Here is a 13,534-nt window from a genome sequence, read left to right on the forward strand (position 1 = left end):
TAAGGGGTTACATCGTCAAAATTTTGAAAAATTAACAAAAATTTGAATTTTTTAAATTGGTAAACTGACATTGCAGATTTGTTGCACTAACAAAAACTAAGACAGAATTGCTTTCCGAATTGAAATTAATGAATTTTTGGCTTAGTTATGAAAGATTTTCAGGAAGCATTATCAAGCTTCGGCATCCCAAAGCTAGTTTTCTGTCTTGTTTATTAATGAATCTTTAATTTAAACAGATTGTTTTCATTTTAAAAATGATTTTAGTTCAATAACATAATTCTAAACTTATTAAAGTTGTGCAATTGAATATATATTTATAGAAATATTTATAAAAAAGTTATATTTCAAAAATATATTTGTGTCAAGATTACTCTTCCTCAATCTTATCATATATAATATTCCTCTAATTTGGGTTATCCCCTCACAAACCAGAGCGAATTTAAGGGGCCAACATTTCATATACCTCAATTGATAAGAATTGTTTACATTTTTTTACTATAGCAATGACTAATGTTTCTAGGAAAACCTTAAACAAATACATTTACTCTCTGATCTGCTTTGCAAACACTCTATATTTTTCTGCAAATATTCTACGTCATTGCCTTTTCAGAGCCTTTTCAAGGCATTACTCACTTCATTAACTGAATGCCGGTGCATGGAATGAAATAATGGAGTCACCATGAAAATGCGAACAATAAAGTATTACAAGGTAAGTTGCGCACGCGTGCTCAGCCACCCGCAGGTAATTGTCCAATTTCACCTTTTGATAAGCTTATATACCTTATATACCCCTAAAAAAGGTAAAAGTTTTATTGGCTGGAAAGACAGAACCAGCATCTTAGGTCTCAGTAATTTCCTTTACCTATGAATTTGCTTATCGCGGCTTCTGTTATCAGCCCTCAGCCCAGTCGCGTGTGTGCCTTCTGTATTTTTTTTTGTTGAGTAAATGAGTATGTGCTAATGACTTCAGCCATAGCCGAGGCTCAAGCTCAAGTTGCTACCGACTGGCGATCGGTTTCAGTGTTCGATGCAATCAGCTCACGTCAACACAGCACGCAAAAAATGCAGTCCCCCGCGAGAGTTCCCTTTGTGTTTCTGTGCTTTCTGGTGGCTGGAGTTATGGGTCAGGATGTAAGGCCCGAGTTTCCAGAGTATTTTATGCCACCCACCACACAGGTGCCACCTACGACAATATCAACGGAAGATCCTACAACAATTGCAAATGAGGAAACTACTATTATTGCAACTGAAGAAGCCACAACTATGCCAACGGAAACACCCACAGAGGAACCTGCAACAATTGCAACAACTCCAGCAGAAGTGTCAATAATTTCAACAACGGAACCCACAACGACAAGTTCAACAACAGAACCTACCACTACAAATCCACCAACAACAACAGCATCGGAAGTTCCTACAACAATTGCAAATGAGGAAACTACTATTATACCAACAACTTCAACAACAGAACCCAGCACGACTGCTCCAACAACGACCACCCAAAGTGAACCCATATATCCCACCTACTTACCACCCTCCACCACCTCGAGGCGTCCTTTTTACCCCAACAACAATCCTTGGAGTTGGGATGAACCCGCAGAGCGCTGCTATCTGAAGGAGCAGCACGAGTACGTGACGAACTGTTGGGGTAAGTAGGAAACAAGGTCATCAATGGGGGAACCCCAACTCATTAGCTGTTTTTTTTACAGGCTTTGGCTGGACATCGGCGTTTACTTGTTATCGCTGCTGCTACTACCCCAATAGCAACTTTGCTGGCTGCAGTAGACTCCATCGGGGACGTTGTTGGTGGTTTGACTAAGGGAAAGCGTAGGGAAAACACATGTACATATAGATTGGAAGCAAATACCATTAAAATAAAGTAATAAACTGTAAAGATAAAATGTGTAATATATTTTTGAAAAGTATTTCAGAAGTAAAAAGTTTATTTAAATTCTGAGAATAAAATATTAAATGAAAATGATTAAAACACATATAAAACTCATCTATTTTCAATTAATTGCTTCCTGTTAATTTTATCCTTATCTCTTCTTCAAAGTCCTTTCTAATCCAAAGTATAGACATTGCCCAAATTGAGGAAACAGTCCTTGAGATGCTGCTGGCTCTCGCAGAAGTCAGGGAAAGGTGGGGCCAGCACATCGTACATAATCCTGATGAGGTCAATAAACTTGGCCAGGGCCTTGGAGTACTCTCCCGTTTCGTAGAGCCTCTTGGCAGTACGCGTCATCATCTCGGTGTCCTGCATGACCTTGAGTCCCTTAAGGATGTTAGTTATCTCACCGCAGGTCACACACTTCACCATGAAATCGTTGCAGCTGGGCGGCACCTCGATCACCGCAGCACAATTGTTCGGAGCATCGCACCGGAAACGGATCACATCCCTGGGAAGATCCTCGAACCGGGGCCAATTGTCGATGCAGGCATCGCAGGTGCACTCGAACCAGTAAAGCTCTTTGAGACGTGCCTGCCGATCCGAGCGCTCATCTTGAGTGTATATTGGACCATAATTCTCATTGATGGGCAGGCCAGCTTCAATCGGCCGAACGCTGTTGATGTGGATGGTGGTTCCACGGAAATACCTAACCACTCCAGGATCACAAGAGTGATTGAACAGGGCCAAGGTGGGATAGATGGCTCCGCCAATGAAGATGGACTTCTCGCGTTTAGTGGAGCTAAACTTGTGGAGTTCAGCCACCTCGTGGGTGTTAAACTGAATGAACTGCAGACTGCGCAGGACCAAAGAGCAAATGGCTTTAACTTCATCCGGTTTGGGTTCAGAGCCAAAGTAGCCGCTGGCTTGAAGACAACGAGTCAGGAAACGGGCCATGAGGACATGCTGGAAGAAGTTAGAGGGCTGCCTTTCACCCTGATGCCTCTCCAACTGAGCCACTCGGCGGAAGTCGTCCTTGGGGAGGCTGTGAAAGATGGATTTATAATAAGTTTTTAGAAGATTAAAAGAAAGTCCCACCTTATCAGCTCCTCTGGCTTTAATTCCTCATCTATGGTGGGCTTTAATTTCAAGAAATAATCCAAGGGTTTGCTGGCAAATATCCTCAAGGCAATATGATTATTTATAGAGGCACCCGATCGCCAGATAATGGGCACTATACCACACTCGTATTTATGATACTTCTTAGAGGCCTCATGGCGGCATTGCTCGGAGCAATAGATGACATCGGCACAATGAGGACAGGCCACGGGAACCACAGTCCTGGAAACATAATAAGTAACTAAAGGATCAAAAAAAAAAAACATTCAAAATATTACCTCACAAAGCAATTCTCGCAATGAGTCTTGGCAAACTTCTCCAGGAGAACGGAGACAAAAGGTCGCTCCACCAGCAGCTCCTCGCCGGCCTTGACATCCGCTGAGGCTCGGGCAAAACGACCCTCCTGACGATTCTGATCAATCCTCACCAATGGACTCACAAACTCATTCTCCAAAGGCATAGGCTGAGCCACATCCAAGGCCACCTTACGCTTTTGCTGCTTGGCCTCCTGCTTGGCTGTACGTGGATCGTGTTGCAGCATCTTGATCATGGTCATGGCATCCAGACTAAGCTTGGAACGCTTGTCGGAGGTGAGAGTAGAGTCATCCATGGCGGTGATGCATTTTCTATACAGGGAAAATAAGGAATATAATTTATATATATTTTATAGATATTAAAGAAGATCTAAACTCACTTGAACGCCTCAATAGTATGAGGATAATCCTTGAGAGCCATGTAGCAACGCGCCTGACGTTCGTATAATTTGTAGATCAAGTCCTTGGGATAGCCCAGATCTAAGGCTCTTTTGATGTCAACTAGACATTCTCTGAAAAATATAATAAGAAGGAGGCCAAAGATTAAGGATAAAATATATACACTCTACCCCAAGAAATCCCTTAAGAAACTCCTGAGTAAACCTCATTCCTTGGTTACTTACTGATATTTCTGCATGTGATACAAGGTTGCCGAGCGATTGGCCAAAACAATGCGTATTTCTGCCACTGAAAAAATAATAAATAAAATGAAACAAATTTAAATACATTTTCGAAATTCCCAAATTAAAAATAATAACCCACCATTTTCTTTGGGCAATGTCACATAGCTCCTGGTATATAACATCATAGCCTCTAGCCACTTCTTTCCCTTGAAGGCAGCGGTGGCCCTTTCCTTGATCTCCGCCGCCAGAGATGCGTTCTTGCCGGTGAATTCCTGGTTCACTACCAGGTTGGCATCCCCCTTTTGCACCCAGGCCAGCTGGTCCACATAGGCCACGCGCTCCTCATCGCTCCCGCAGGCGGCTAACTTGGCTATGTCCGTCTCACAGGCAGCTCCAGCCTCCTCCTTGAGCTTCAGATAGTATTCGGCAAAGAATCCCGGCTTCTGGCTGAGTGGAGTTTTCATATTTTCTCACTTATTTTAACTCAAAAATTATGCAAGTTTATAGAAGAATTGAATAGAATTTTTCTATGTTTTTCCTTTGCGGTACACTCAGCCAGAAAACTGCAGAAGAACTGATTGGGGGAAAATGCGACAGCGTGTGGCAGCTTTTTCGGGGTTTTATTTTTAGAAAAAAAGAGTATAGCAGCCAAGCAGGAAGAGAAGAAATCAAAAGATATATAGAGAGAAGAAAGCACCAAGAGAAAGAGCAAGCGATCGGGGTTTGTTTACTAACAAAACTAGCCGCCAACTAGCAAGTGTTTGTTTAAATATGTATATAGTTTCAGGCTATATTTACCAAATAGGGAAACGATTTTTTAACTAATTACAAATTAAATGTAATTTGGCAATCAATTAAAAAATGTCAAAGTTTTTCAGATCTATTTCTTGATCTTATTGCTAACTGCAAGATAATAGATAGATAATTTTCGGTTTCTCTGCTTAAATTGTTTAAAAGTTTAAAATATATTCATACCATAACTAAAACTCCAACTATAAATTTATGAAAAAATACTTTTTAAAGGTTACAAAGTTGTAAAAAATAAATAAAGATTAAAAAAAAAAAACATATAAAAAATTAAATAAAAAAATAAACCATTTAAGATCTCTTTCGTCTGCCTCCTGTGAGGATTGAACTCACGACCCCTGGTTTACAAGACCAGTGCTCTGCCACTGAGCTAAAGAGGCTTGGCAAGGCGGCCGGCAAAAGCGAAACTCGAAGGCAGCGGCCTTTCGCTCGTTCGCTCTTTCTCTGTTGCGTCGCTGTTATTGTTGCTGTGCCGCGGGTGGTTCGAAGAGTTGGAAGATAGGAAATTCTTCAATTATAATTACCGCGGGGCACTTTAAGAAATTGGCTCCATGACAAAGGAAATTAAGGCCTAGTGCTATCTCCGGCACATCGGCAGCTGCTCCCAGCTAATGAAGACAAGTCGAAGTTCGCCTTCATGTGGCAATTTGTTCTGGGTAAATTGTGGGGGGACTTGCACTAGGGAACTATAACTAGGCTTGTTCTATATATCCAAAACACAACTGTACCGTAGTGCAGCTTGAAAATCCGTTTCCCATATCGAATTACCCCGAAACCATTGTTCTTTCAGCCCTTTCGCCATTTAAGTTATATGCAAATCCGTTTCGGGGCAAGAAAGAAAAGGTGAAATGCGTAAATTACAGTGTCAACATTACAACGCCCACTTTGGGTTTATGTTTGAGTAAAAAATTTGAATCGCTTCCATCTCTCCTTTTGGGGTGTCCCGCCGTGAAAATGCATTATGCGAAACCCAATACCTGGACTTAGGGGTGCATATTATGTTGTACAAGTATGTAAATTTCCCTAAGCTGTTGAATCCGCGCCCCGCTTTTGACTTTCGGTATTTGTAAACTCTTTTTTTTTTTTGTTCTTGGCTGTATCCTTTTTGGGGTTGTTGGTTGGCAGTGTTGGAAAGCGTTTTGAGAACTGACAACTGGACATGACAGCTAGGTTGCTCGGGTATGTCCTGTCCTGTCATCAATCACGGCAAGGGGTGTACAAAAACAATGTAATCATCAGGGCTTACATCGAGGCAGCTGTCACTTGTACACTCCACTGTAGTACAGTAGAGTCAGCCGTGCCACTCAAAAGGATGCCCCCGTGTGTGGTGGTCCTTGATTGAACATTGTCAATACTCGTAATCGCACTGTTTATGGGCTGTCATCCCGAGCGCAAAATATTTATCACTCTGCCGGTGAGGATGCACAATCCTTCGGATGTAACTTCGGGCAACAACCCCTAATCATCGAGGCATTGTTTAAATGCAGTCGGGGATTTGATCGAAAATGCATTTCGAATCGCTTTCGTCCAGATTTTTGACCCTACGATGGTCACTGGCAAATGCAAATCCCAAATGCAAATGCAAATTCATGCGGAATAAACGTTGCATTTTCCCCTTGATAATGCCCGCCGGTTAATTATAGTTTATTTTGTGATTTCCTCCTACCCCTGTCCACCACTTTTTTTCCCTCTATTCTCTATAGTTCTCTACAAACACACATACTATATTTTTATTTCCGTTGCATTTGCGTTTTTGTTTGCCTTTGATACCCTTCAAAAGAAGGGTGTGTGTGTCACTCAAACTCTTTTTTTTGGCTCAATTATTTATGTCTGTTTGCCTTTCTCCCTTTACAAGATCAATATTTGTCAAATCGTCTGATGATAGTTCAGTTATTGACTCGAAAAATTGATTTATAATTGTTGTTAAATGTTGTTTTTTGTTTTCGATTTTTAAAGGGTAAATATTGAAGATATTGGGAGGTAGTATATGACTATAACAAGAAAGAAAGCTAACTTTGGCCAGCCAAAGTTTGTATACCCTTGCAGGTAACAATTAAAATATATCATAACTAAGCCAAAAATGCATTAATTTCGATTCGGAAAGCAGTTTTGTGTTAGTTTTTATTAATTTAAAAATGCTGCATACCAAATTTAAAATTTTAAGAAATCAAAATTTTTTGCCATTTTTGCTAATTTTAATGATGTAACCCCTTATCAAATTTCGCAAAAATGGCCAAAAAATCGATTTCTTCCGGACATATCTAGAAAGATTCCCCTGTTGATGCTGATCAAGAATATATATGGTTTATGGGGTCGGAAATGATTCCTTGACTTAGAAAAATATTATTTTGTATTATAAAATCGGATTTTTTATATTAAAAAACTTCTTGATTTTTTTTTAAATTAAAAATATTATAACTCGGCCAAAAGAGCATTAATTTTAAATCGGAAAACTGTTCTGTGCAAGATTTTTTACAGTTAAAAAATCATTTAAAAATTTTGAAAATTCAATTTTTTTTCAAAATCAAAAATTTTAATGATGTAACCCCTTATAAAATTTTGCAAAAATGCCCAAAAAATCGATTTCTTCCTGACATATCTAGAAAGATTCCCCTGTTGATGCTGATCAAGAATATATATACTTTATAGGGTCGGAAACGTCTCCTTCACTGCGTTGCAAACTTCTGACTGAAATTACCGTGCAAGGGTATAAAAAAGGGTGAAAAATCTAAAAATTTTAAGAAAAATAATGAATTTTTTGTATTTTAAAATTGTTTTAAATGTAATAAAACGCTTGGTAATATTTATTGATTTATTTATAGGCATTTATAACTTTATTTAAATTATTAAAGTAAAAATTCTGATATTAGAAATGTCTTGCATAATTATTTATCGTCCTTATATTACCTTAAAATAATTTATTATTTATGTAATTTCAATATTTACTATTTAAGACACCCAAATTTTCTTAAAAATTTACCCTTATTAATTTTTCCAAGGGTATTCCATAAACTAACTTTAACTAAGCACTCCTTTTTGCGTTTTTTATTTTTCTATACACCAAATACTTCCGTTTTTCATCACTCTAGTGTGTGTGTGTATCATTGTCAAGTCTTTTGTTATTAGCCAAGTTTTTTTTTTTGCATTTTTTTTGTCGCAGGTATTCATGTCAACTTGATTTGCACTGAAAACTCACAGACCGTTGGTTGTTCACAGACAACAATCAAATAAAACCGAAATTAATTGCAGCAACTAAATTGTGTTTAGGCCAGGCTGAGCGCCTTCCTGTCGCAACAACAACAACAACAATAGCAAATAATATACAACAACAGCAGGTAAAAATAATTAAAAACTGTCATGCAATTCGAGCAACAAAAAAATTGCCGCCAAAATGTCATTTTGTGGGCGAAGCATTTGGCTTTGGCTTTCGGTTGACATTTGGGGAAAAACGTCATAAATAATTTATAACACAAACAAAGTCTTTTGCATTTTGGCCATTGTCGTCTGTATAAAATCTTGAAAATGTATTTTATGAATCTTGTACTTGATTGCCAGCTTTGAGCCTTTGCTCAGTTTTATTTTTATTTATGAGTCAAGTTGGTTTTTATGCAAATTAAAGTGTGCCACTTAATTAATTGTGAACGATCGGCTAAACATTTAAATAAATTAAGGCCTGCGATTGATAGAAATCAAGTTGTTTTCAGTTGAGTTAAAGTTTTTCTTAGCTGATTTTTTTAAGTTAATGGGAAGTAAAACGTTGTTAAGCGAATGTAAATCACACAAAAGATAAACCAAAGTCAACAAATTTGTGTCAATAAATTGAGTGTTGAGTTGGGGATTAGCTTGGAGATGGAATCACCTTGAATTTGTTTGGGAAAGGAAGTGTCAACAGATGGGTTTTTAGATCAAGTTAAGATAGAGCTTACTATAAAATAATACAATCTAAAAGTGATTGACATATCTTTACCCTACTTTTCAATTTTTAGATTTTCTTTCTTGAATACTAAATACCCTTTGATCTGTCATTATTTTTATAAAAAGCAGGAATCAAATTTCAATTAAATTCTCCACTTGAACTTTTCTTTCTACTCTTTTCCCTTTGGTTTTTCTTTTCATTAAAGTATTTCCTTGTCGATTTCCTTGGCAATTTCCTTTAACATTTCCCCTAATCAACCCATAAACCTCTTCTTCACATGAGGTCCCCCTTGGTTTACTATATTTTTTCAATGGAACTTTACAAAGGCCTTAATTCAATTTGAGTTCCATTAGAGCAAACGCATTGCGTGGAAAACTCTTCAGACCGAAATCAGTTCAAATTAATTAAAAAACTTAAAAATAATAAAAATAGCCGAAAAGAAAGCACAAAACACGAACATGTTGTTGTTTATTTATTACAAAGGCAACAATGGAAAGTGCTTCAGCTCAAGTGGAAAACAAAAGCTAAATGAAGTAAATTTTCAAAAAAAAGAAGAGAGGGTTGAAAAAAATAAAATATAGAGTTCCCTATATAGAGAAGAGCGGCGTTGGCGGCAGCTGGCAAAAGGGAAAAGGGAGCGAAAAAAAAGGGAAAAGTGGGAAAAGGGAGAAAAGGCACGTGGCAGTATCTCGATTTGGGTCGGGATCATAAGCTGTTACATCCGTAAATACAGTTACAACCTGAGATTGATGAGGGGTTGAGGATGAGATGGATGCGAAGTGACAGACTGTGACGAATGGCCTCGATCCTACCCCTAGGCTCATCCTCCGATCTCTCTCTCTCTTTTCGGGATGCTAATGACGAACCATTGATGTAATGTCCTTTGCCTGTCAGCGCGTATTAGCCTCATATTTCTCTCCACTCATTCTCATTCATTTTTTTATATTGCAACTGCAATTTTACACTAAATCAGGCAATTTTTTACCCAATTCCCCGGGCCTTTGTTTGAGCCTGACACTTTTGTGGGATTGATTGGTAAAAAATACAGAGACATAGGGAGAATTAGTCAGCTTAGTATAGGAAATCCTTTTTTTGCGGTCTCTCTCCGCTCATTTTAATACGATTTAATGGCAATTTGAGCACCTTTTTTTTTTGGGTAATTTAAAGCCATTTCTCAGATCTTTTCAACACATTAAGAGCAGCTGTTATTCCTGAACATTTTACAGCCCAGCACGCGACAGTTGCTGGGCAGGGACTTTTCCCTAGTTTCTTTTAAACCCGCTGCGAGCAGGCAACCTCTTTGACCATATGGATCCTAATCGATTGATCATTTTCCAAGGTGGGGAGGGGGAGGGGGAAAAGAAAATTCCCTGACCCGAAGCGTGCGCCTTGTTGATTTTACGGCTGGCGAAGCGCAAAGATCGTTGATCCATTTTGCACGCACTGCTGCCTCGAAACTGAAATCGAACTGCACTCGGCTTTGGCAGATACATACGAGTATCTGGCAGATATATGTACATATATGAGTATCTTGCAGATGCGTGGTAATCACAATGATGATGTGAAAATACCACGATGAGGTCTTGGCTTTCAGGGGAAGCCCTTTCCAACAGGTGAAGCGCCGAAATTTCTTTGAGCCACCTCTTCTACTTCTCCCGACCCTAATTGTCATGGGCCACTGAAGCGCACGATCCGCGTCCGATCTTAATGTTGATTATCCCCTCGCCGCCTGAATGTGTGTAATTTTTGTGAAATTAATATCCGGTCGACCTGACCTTGTGTATATGCTCTGTCTGCCATTTCTCTTAATTGCGTTTGAAAGCATTTATCAGCTCGGCGACAGATCGAGAGCACACCCAACTGTGTCAACATATGTTCTTCTCCAGCTATCTATCTTTGTTCGTGTTCTCTTTCAAGATACAAAGACACCAACTACTATATATATGTGTGTGTAGGTAGAATGCAAGCCCGGCTCTTGGTGGCAATCAGCAGTTGAAATTCGCTACTGGGTCGCCCTCAAAACGTGAGCCTCTTTAGCTCAGTGGCAGAGCACTGGTCTTGTAAACCAGGGGTCGTGAGTTCAATCCTCACAGGAGGCAAGCTGGGATCGAGGTTATATAACTGAGATTTCTACAGAATATGTGCTGTACTTTTTTGTAGCTTGAAATTAGGTTAATATTTATGTTAAAAGTTCATTGGGTTGCTTGCTCTTTGTGTATATTTAAAAGTAAATATTAATTTGGCTTACTAATTCTGAGATTTTGATTTTTGATAGGAAAATGTAACAAAGCAATGCTTATTTGGGGAATAAATAGAGCAATTAGGCTTTGTTATTATAGAACTCTCTTTCCTAAAAAGGTTTTTATTATTGTTAATTGTTGTTATAGAAACTCTTATTGTTAAATAGCTAAATATTTACTTAAGAATCTACTTTATTTTTACTTTTAATATAAAAATATAAGTAAGAAATATTTATTTTAGGAATCAGTAGAGCAAAATCTCTTTCTATTTGTTAAATAAAAATGTGTAAAGCTCTTCGGACTCGAGGTCTTCAGTTCGGAAACTTTTTTATTAATTTATTTAAAGGTCAAGTTAGTAATAAATATTTAAGTATACATTATATTTAAAGTATACCCTGTTAATTATACATATATTCGTACAATACTTCCCTTAAAGGATTCTTCTCTGGACCTTTTTTTCTTTAATAAAACACAAAGGGAGAAAGACCCCACAGGAACTCTATTTTTATACAAAACTGCTCTGAAAATATCTCTTATCCCCTTTTTACACTTTCCCAAGTATACAAATTCCTCTTTTTTCCTCCATTAACTAGATATACCCCTAAATCGAGTGCACCTGTCACCTGTCGCAGGACATGGAAGCGCTAAAACTTGCTCTTAAAACGCAAAGAAGTTCCGCTTCCATAAGTCTACCAAAGGCGAGACAATTAATGTTTGCCTTGCGATCCGGAAAACGCTCTGTGGACACGCACACACACCTCAGGAAATGGGGGAATAAGAATCGGGAATAGAATCTAGTTTAGGATCGCATCCAGGTAGCAGGTCCCGATGCACAGTGTTTTCTTTATGATGGCATAAATTCAGTTTTAATTGAGGCAACAAGCGGCTACTTGTTTGGCCATCGGGAATCTCAAGCACTTGGCATAAATTACCAAAGAGTGACTCTCCCTCATGTTCAAGTGCCCACAGAATGCTCGAATTTATAATGTTTGCTATGGCCTTTGGCCCTGCCGAACCCAAAAGAACCAGATTCTTGGAAAAATCAGGGAAAAACTCGAAAGCAAAGCAAGTTGCGGTCTTCTTTTTTGGAGAGGGAAAAATCCATAAAAAAGTGGCCTCCCGTAACTGACAGCGTCAAGTGGTTTTCCCTTTGTTTTTCTTTCAGAGAGAGGAAGTCTTTTTTTGTTTTTCTTAATTTTTTTTGTATTGTTTGTCGACAGGCTCTGGCCATATCTCCTCAATATTCTCAAACTTTTGTCTTGGTTCGCTGGCAAAACGAAACGAAACGAAAGACTGAAGCCACAAACCTGTGTATGGAAATGAGCTAAGCGCCGCTGCTTTCGGTGGATTTGGTAATAGACGCTCGGTCTCTCTAACGGTACAAGCACATTTCACTCGGCAACTTTTATGATTTATAACCCATATGGTGTATATATAGCCACAGCCCAGCCTCACATTAGCTAATCGAAACGATATCAGGCCATAAAAAGTTTTGCAATTAGGGTGCCGCGACGCACTTGAGGCGCACGCGCGCCTGCTTTTATCCTTTTTTATTTTTTTCCTGTTTTAATTTTTGTTTAATTTTGATTTATGCCCTAGCTCTTGAATCCTTTTTTGGTGCCGAATCTGCTTTGGGTTGCACTTAATGAAGGGCAATATACAATCAACGCCAGCAGCAACCCCTACGCAGATCCGATATATATGTATCTAGGTTAAAAGGGGTTTCTTTTTTTTTTTTTTGGGCCCTGCATTGTTGTGATCATTTTAATTGACTTTGCGCACGAGCGGGCTCATCAGACCGAAACTCTACAGATATGAGGGAGATAATCCAGGGCCATATGTCGATCGAGATGATGATGCAACTGGAGCGGCAGGCAAATGAGCAGTTCAAGATGAGGCAGCAGTCGTAAAATCTCGGATGTGATGCAGTGCCAGCTGTCAAAATAGGCAGGGGAGGTGGAGTAGGAGGAGAAGCTGGTGACACCCACTGGCAAGACAAGGGAGTGGATGAGTTCAATGCACTGGAACTCTATTAAGCATTTAGGCATTACGTTTGCAGCGGGCAAGTATAACCCAATAAATCCGGAACCCAGTGCACTTTGCCAGGGAGAGCTCATTGGAGGGTCTATGTGGCTCTCTTTGTTCTCTCTCGGATACTTACCCACCCTCAAGCGGAATGAGGAAACTGGCTAGTTTATAGCTAGTTTATATCAGGGATGAGTATATATATATAAATAGGGAATTAATACAAAAATATTTGAGAACAGAGAAACTTGTACTACATCATAAACAGGTTTAAACCTTTAATATATCAAACTTTTCTCTTAACTGCATAAATTTTAAAAATTTTCTAAATATTTTAAATATTATTTATGATCTTCCTTTTGCTGATGAAATTATTTTTTTTATTATAAGCATTTGTTTTCTTTTTATTTTACCTAAAACCTCGTTTATTTTAATCAATCTAAAAGCTATGCAAACGAATTTTACTATTTAAATATATCACTAATTTTCTATAAAAATATATACTCTTAATCAATAAATCTAGCTTTTTAGCTATTTTATGCGTCATCACCGATCCGAGAGAGCCTCAGCGAGCGAGAGCGGCTTAGTGGTAATGCTTGGCT

The 13,534-nt window shown here is 38.6% G+C and overlaps 2 protein-coding genes and 2 non-coding genes across 7 annotated transcripts in view; 2 read left to right on the top strand and 2 right to left on the bottom strand.

The window, feature by feature from the left end:
* The first annotated feature begins 960 nt into the window (after window positions 1–960).
* Window positions 961–2,002, top strand: LOC108078041 (platelet glycoprotein Ib alpha chain). Its single transcript, XM_017171602.3, has 2 exons — window positions 961–1,648; window positions 1,710–2,002. Exons 1-2 carry the CDS (start codon window positions 961–963, stop codon window positions 1,817–1,819), a joined length of 798 nt encoding a protein of 265 aa, XP_017027091.2. The 3' UTR covers window positions 1,820–2,002.
* Window positions 1,969–13,534, bottom strand: part of Smyd4-3 (SET and MYND domain containing, class 4, member 3) — a 30,715-nt gene continuing 19,149 nt past the window's right edge. For 3 of the 4 annotated variants that reach the window (XM_070283730.1, XM_070283731.1, XM_070283729.1), the window contains exons 2-7: window positions 4,084–4,391; window positions 3,945–4,008; window positions 3,702–3,833; window positions 3,286–3,633; window positions 2,987–3,229; window positions 1,970–2,933 (exon numbers count right to left, since the gene is read on the bottom strand). In XM_070283730.1, the coding sequence (XP_070139831.1) occupies window positions 2,063–2,933; window positions 2,987–3,229; window positions 3,286–3,633; window positions 3,702–3,833; window positions 3,945–4,008; window positions 4,084–4,129 (1,704 nt within the window). In that variant the 5' untranslated portion in view covers window positions 4,130–4,391 and the 3' untranslated portion in view covers window positions 1,970–2,062. Of the gene's footprint in view, window positions 2,934–2,986; window positions 3,230–3,285; window positions 3,634–3,701; window positions 3,834–3,944; window positions 4,009–4,083; window positions 4,409–13,534 lie in introns of those variants that run through there. The other variant, XM_017171509.3, reaches the window with a different exon arrangement.
* On the bottom strand, window positions 5,060–5,131 carry TRNAT-UGU (transfer RNA threonine (anticodon UGU)). Its single transcript has one exon. It is a non-coding gene; the product is annotated as a tRNA-Thr (tRNA).
* On the top strand, window positions 10,695–10,766 carry TRNAT-UGU (transfer RNA threonine (anticodon UGU)). The gene has a single exon. It is a non-coding gene; the product is annotated as a tRNA-Thr (tRNA).

Source organism: Drosophila kikkawai, chromosome 2R (genome assembly GCF_030179895.1).
Source record: "Drosophila kikkawai strain 14028-0561.14 chromosome 2R, DkikHiC1v2, whole genome shotgun sequence".
Classification (NCBI taxonomy): domain Eukaryota; kingdom Metazoa; phylum Arthropoda; class Insecta; order Diptera; family Drosophilidae; genus Drosophila; species Drosophila kikkawai.

Bases quoted from the DNA above. Each gene is read 5' to 3' on its own strand.
- LOC108078041 (XM_017171602.3), top strand. From the start codon at position 961: ATGACTTCAGCCATAGCCGAGGCTCAAGCTCAAGTTGCTACCGACTGG. The intron at 1,649-1,709 runs GTAAGTAGGAAA...TTTTTTTTACAG, and splicing joins GTACGTGACGAACTGTTGGG to GCTTTGGCTGGACATCGGCG.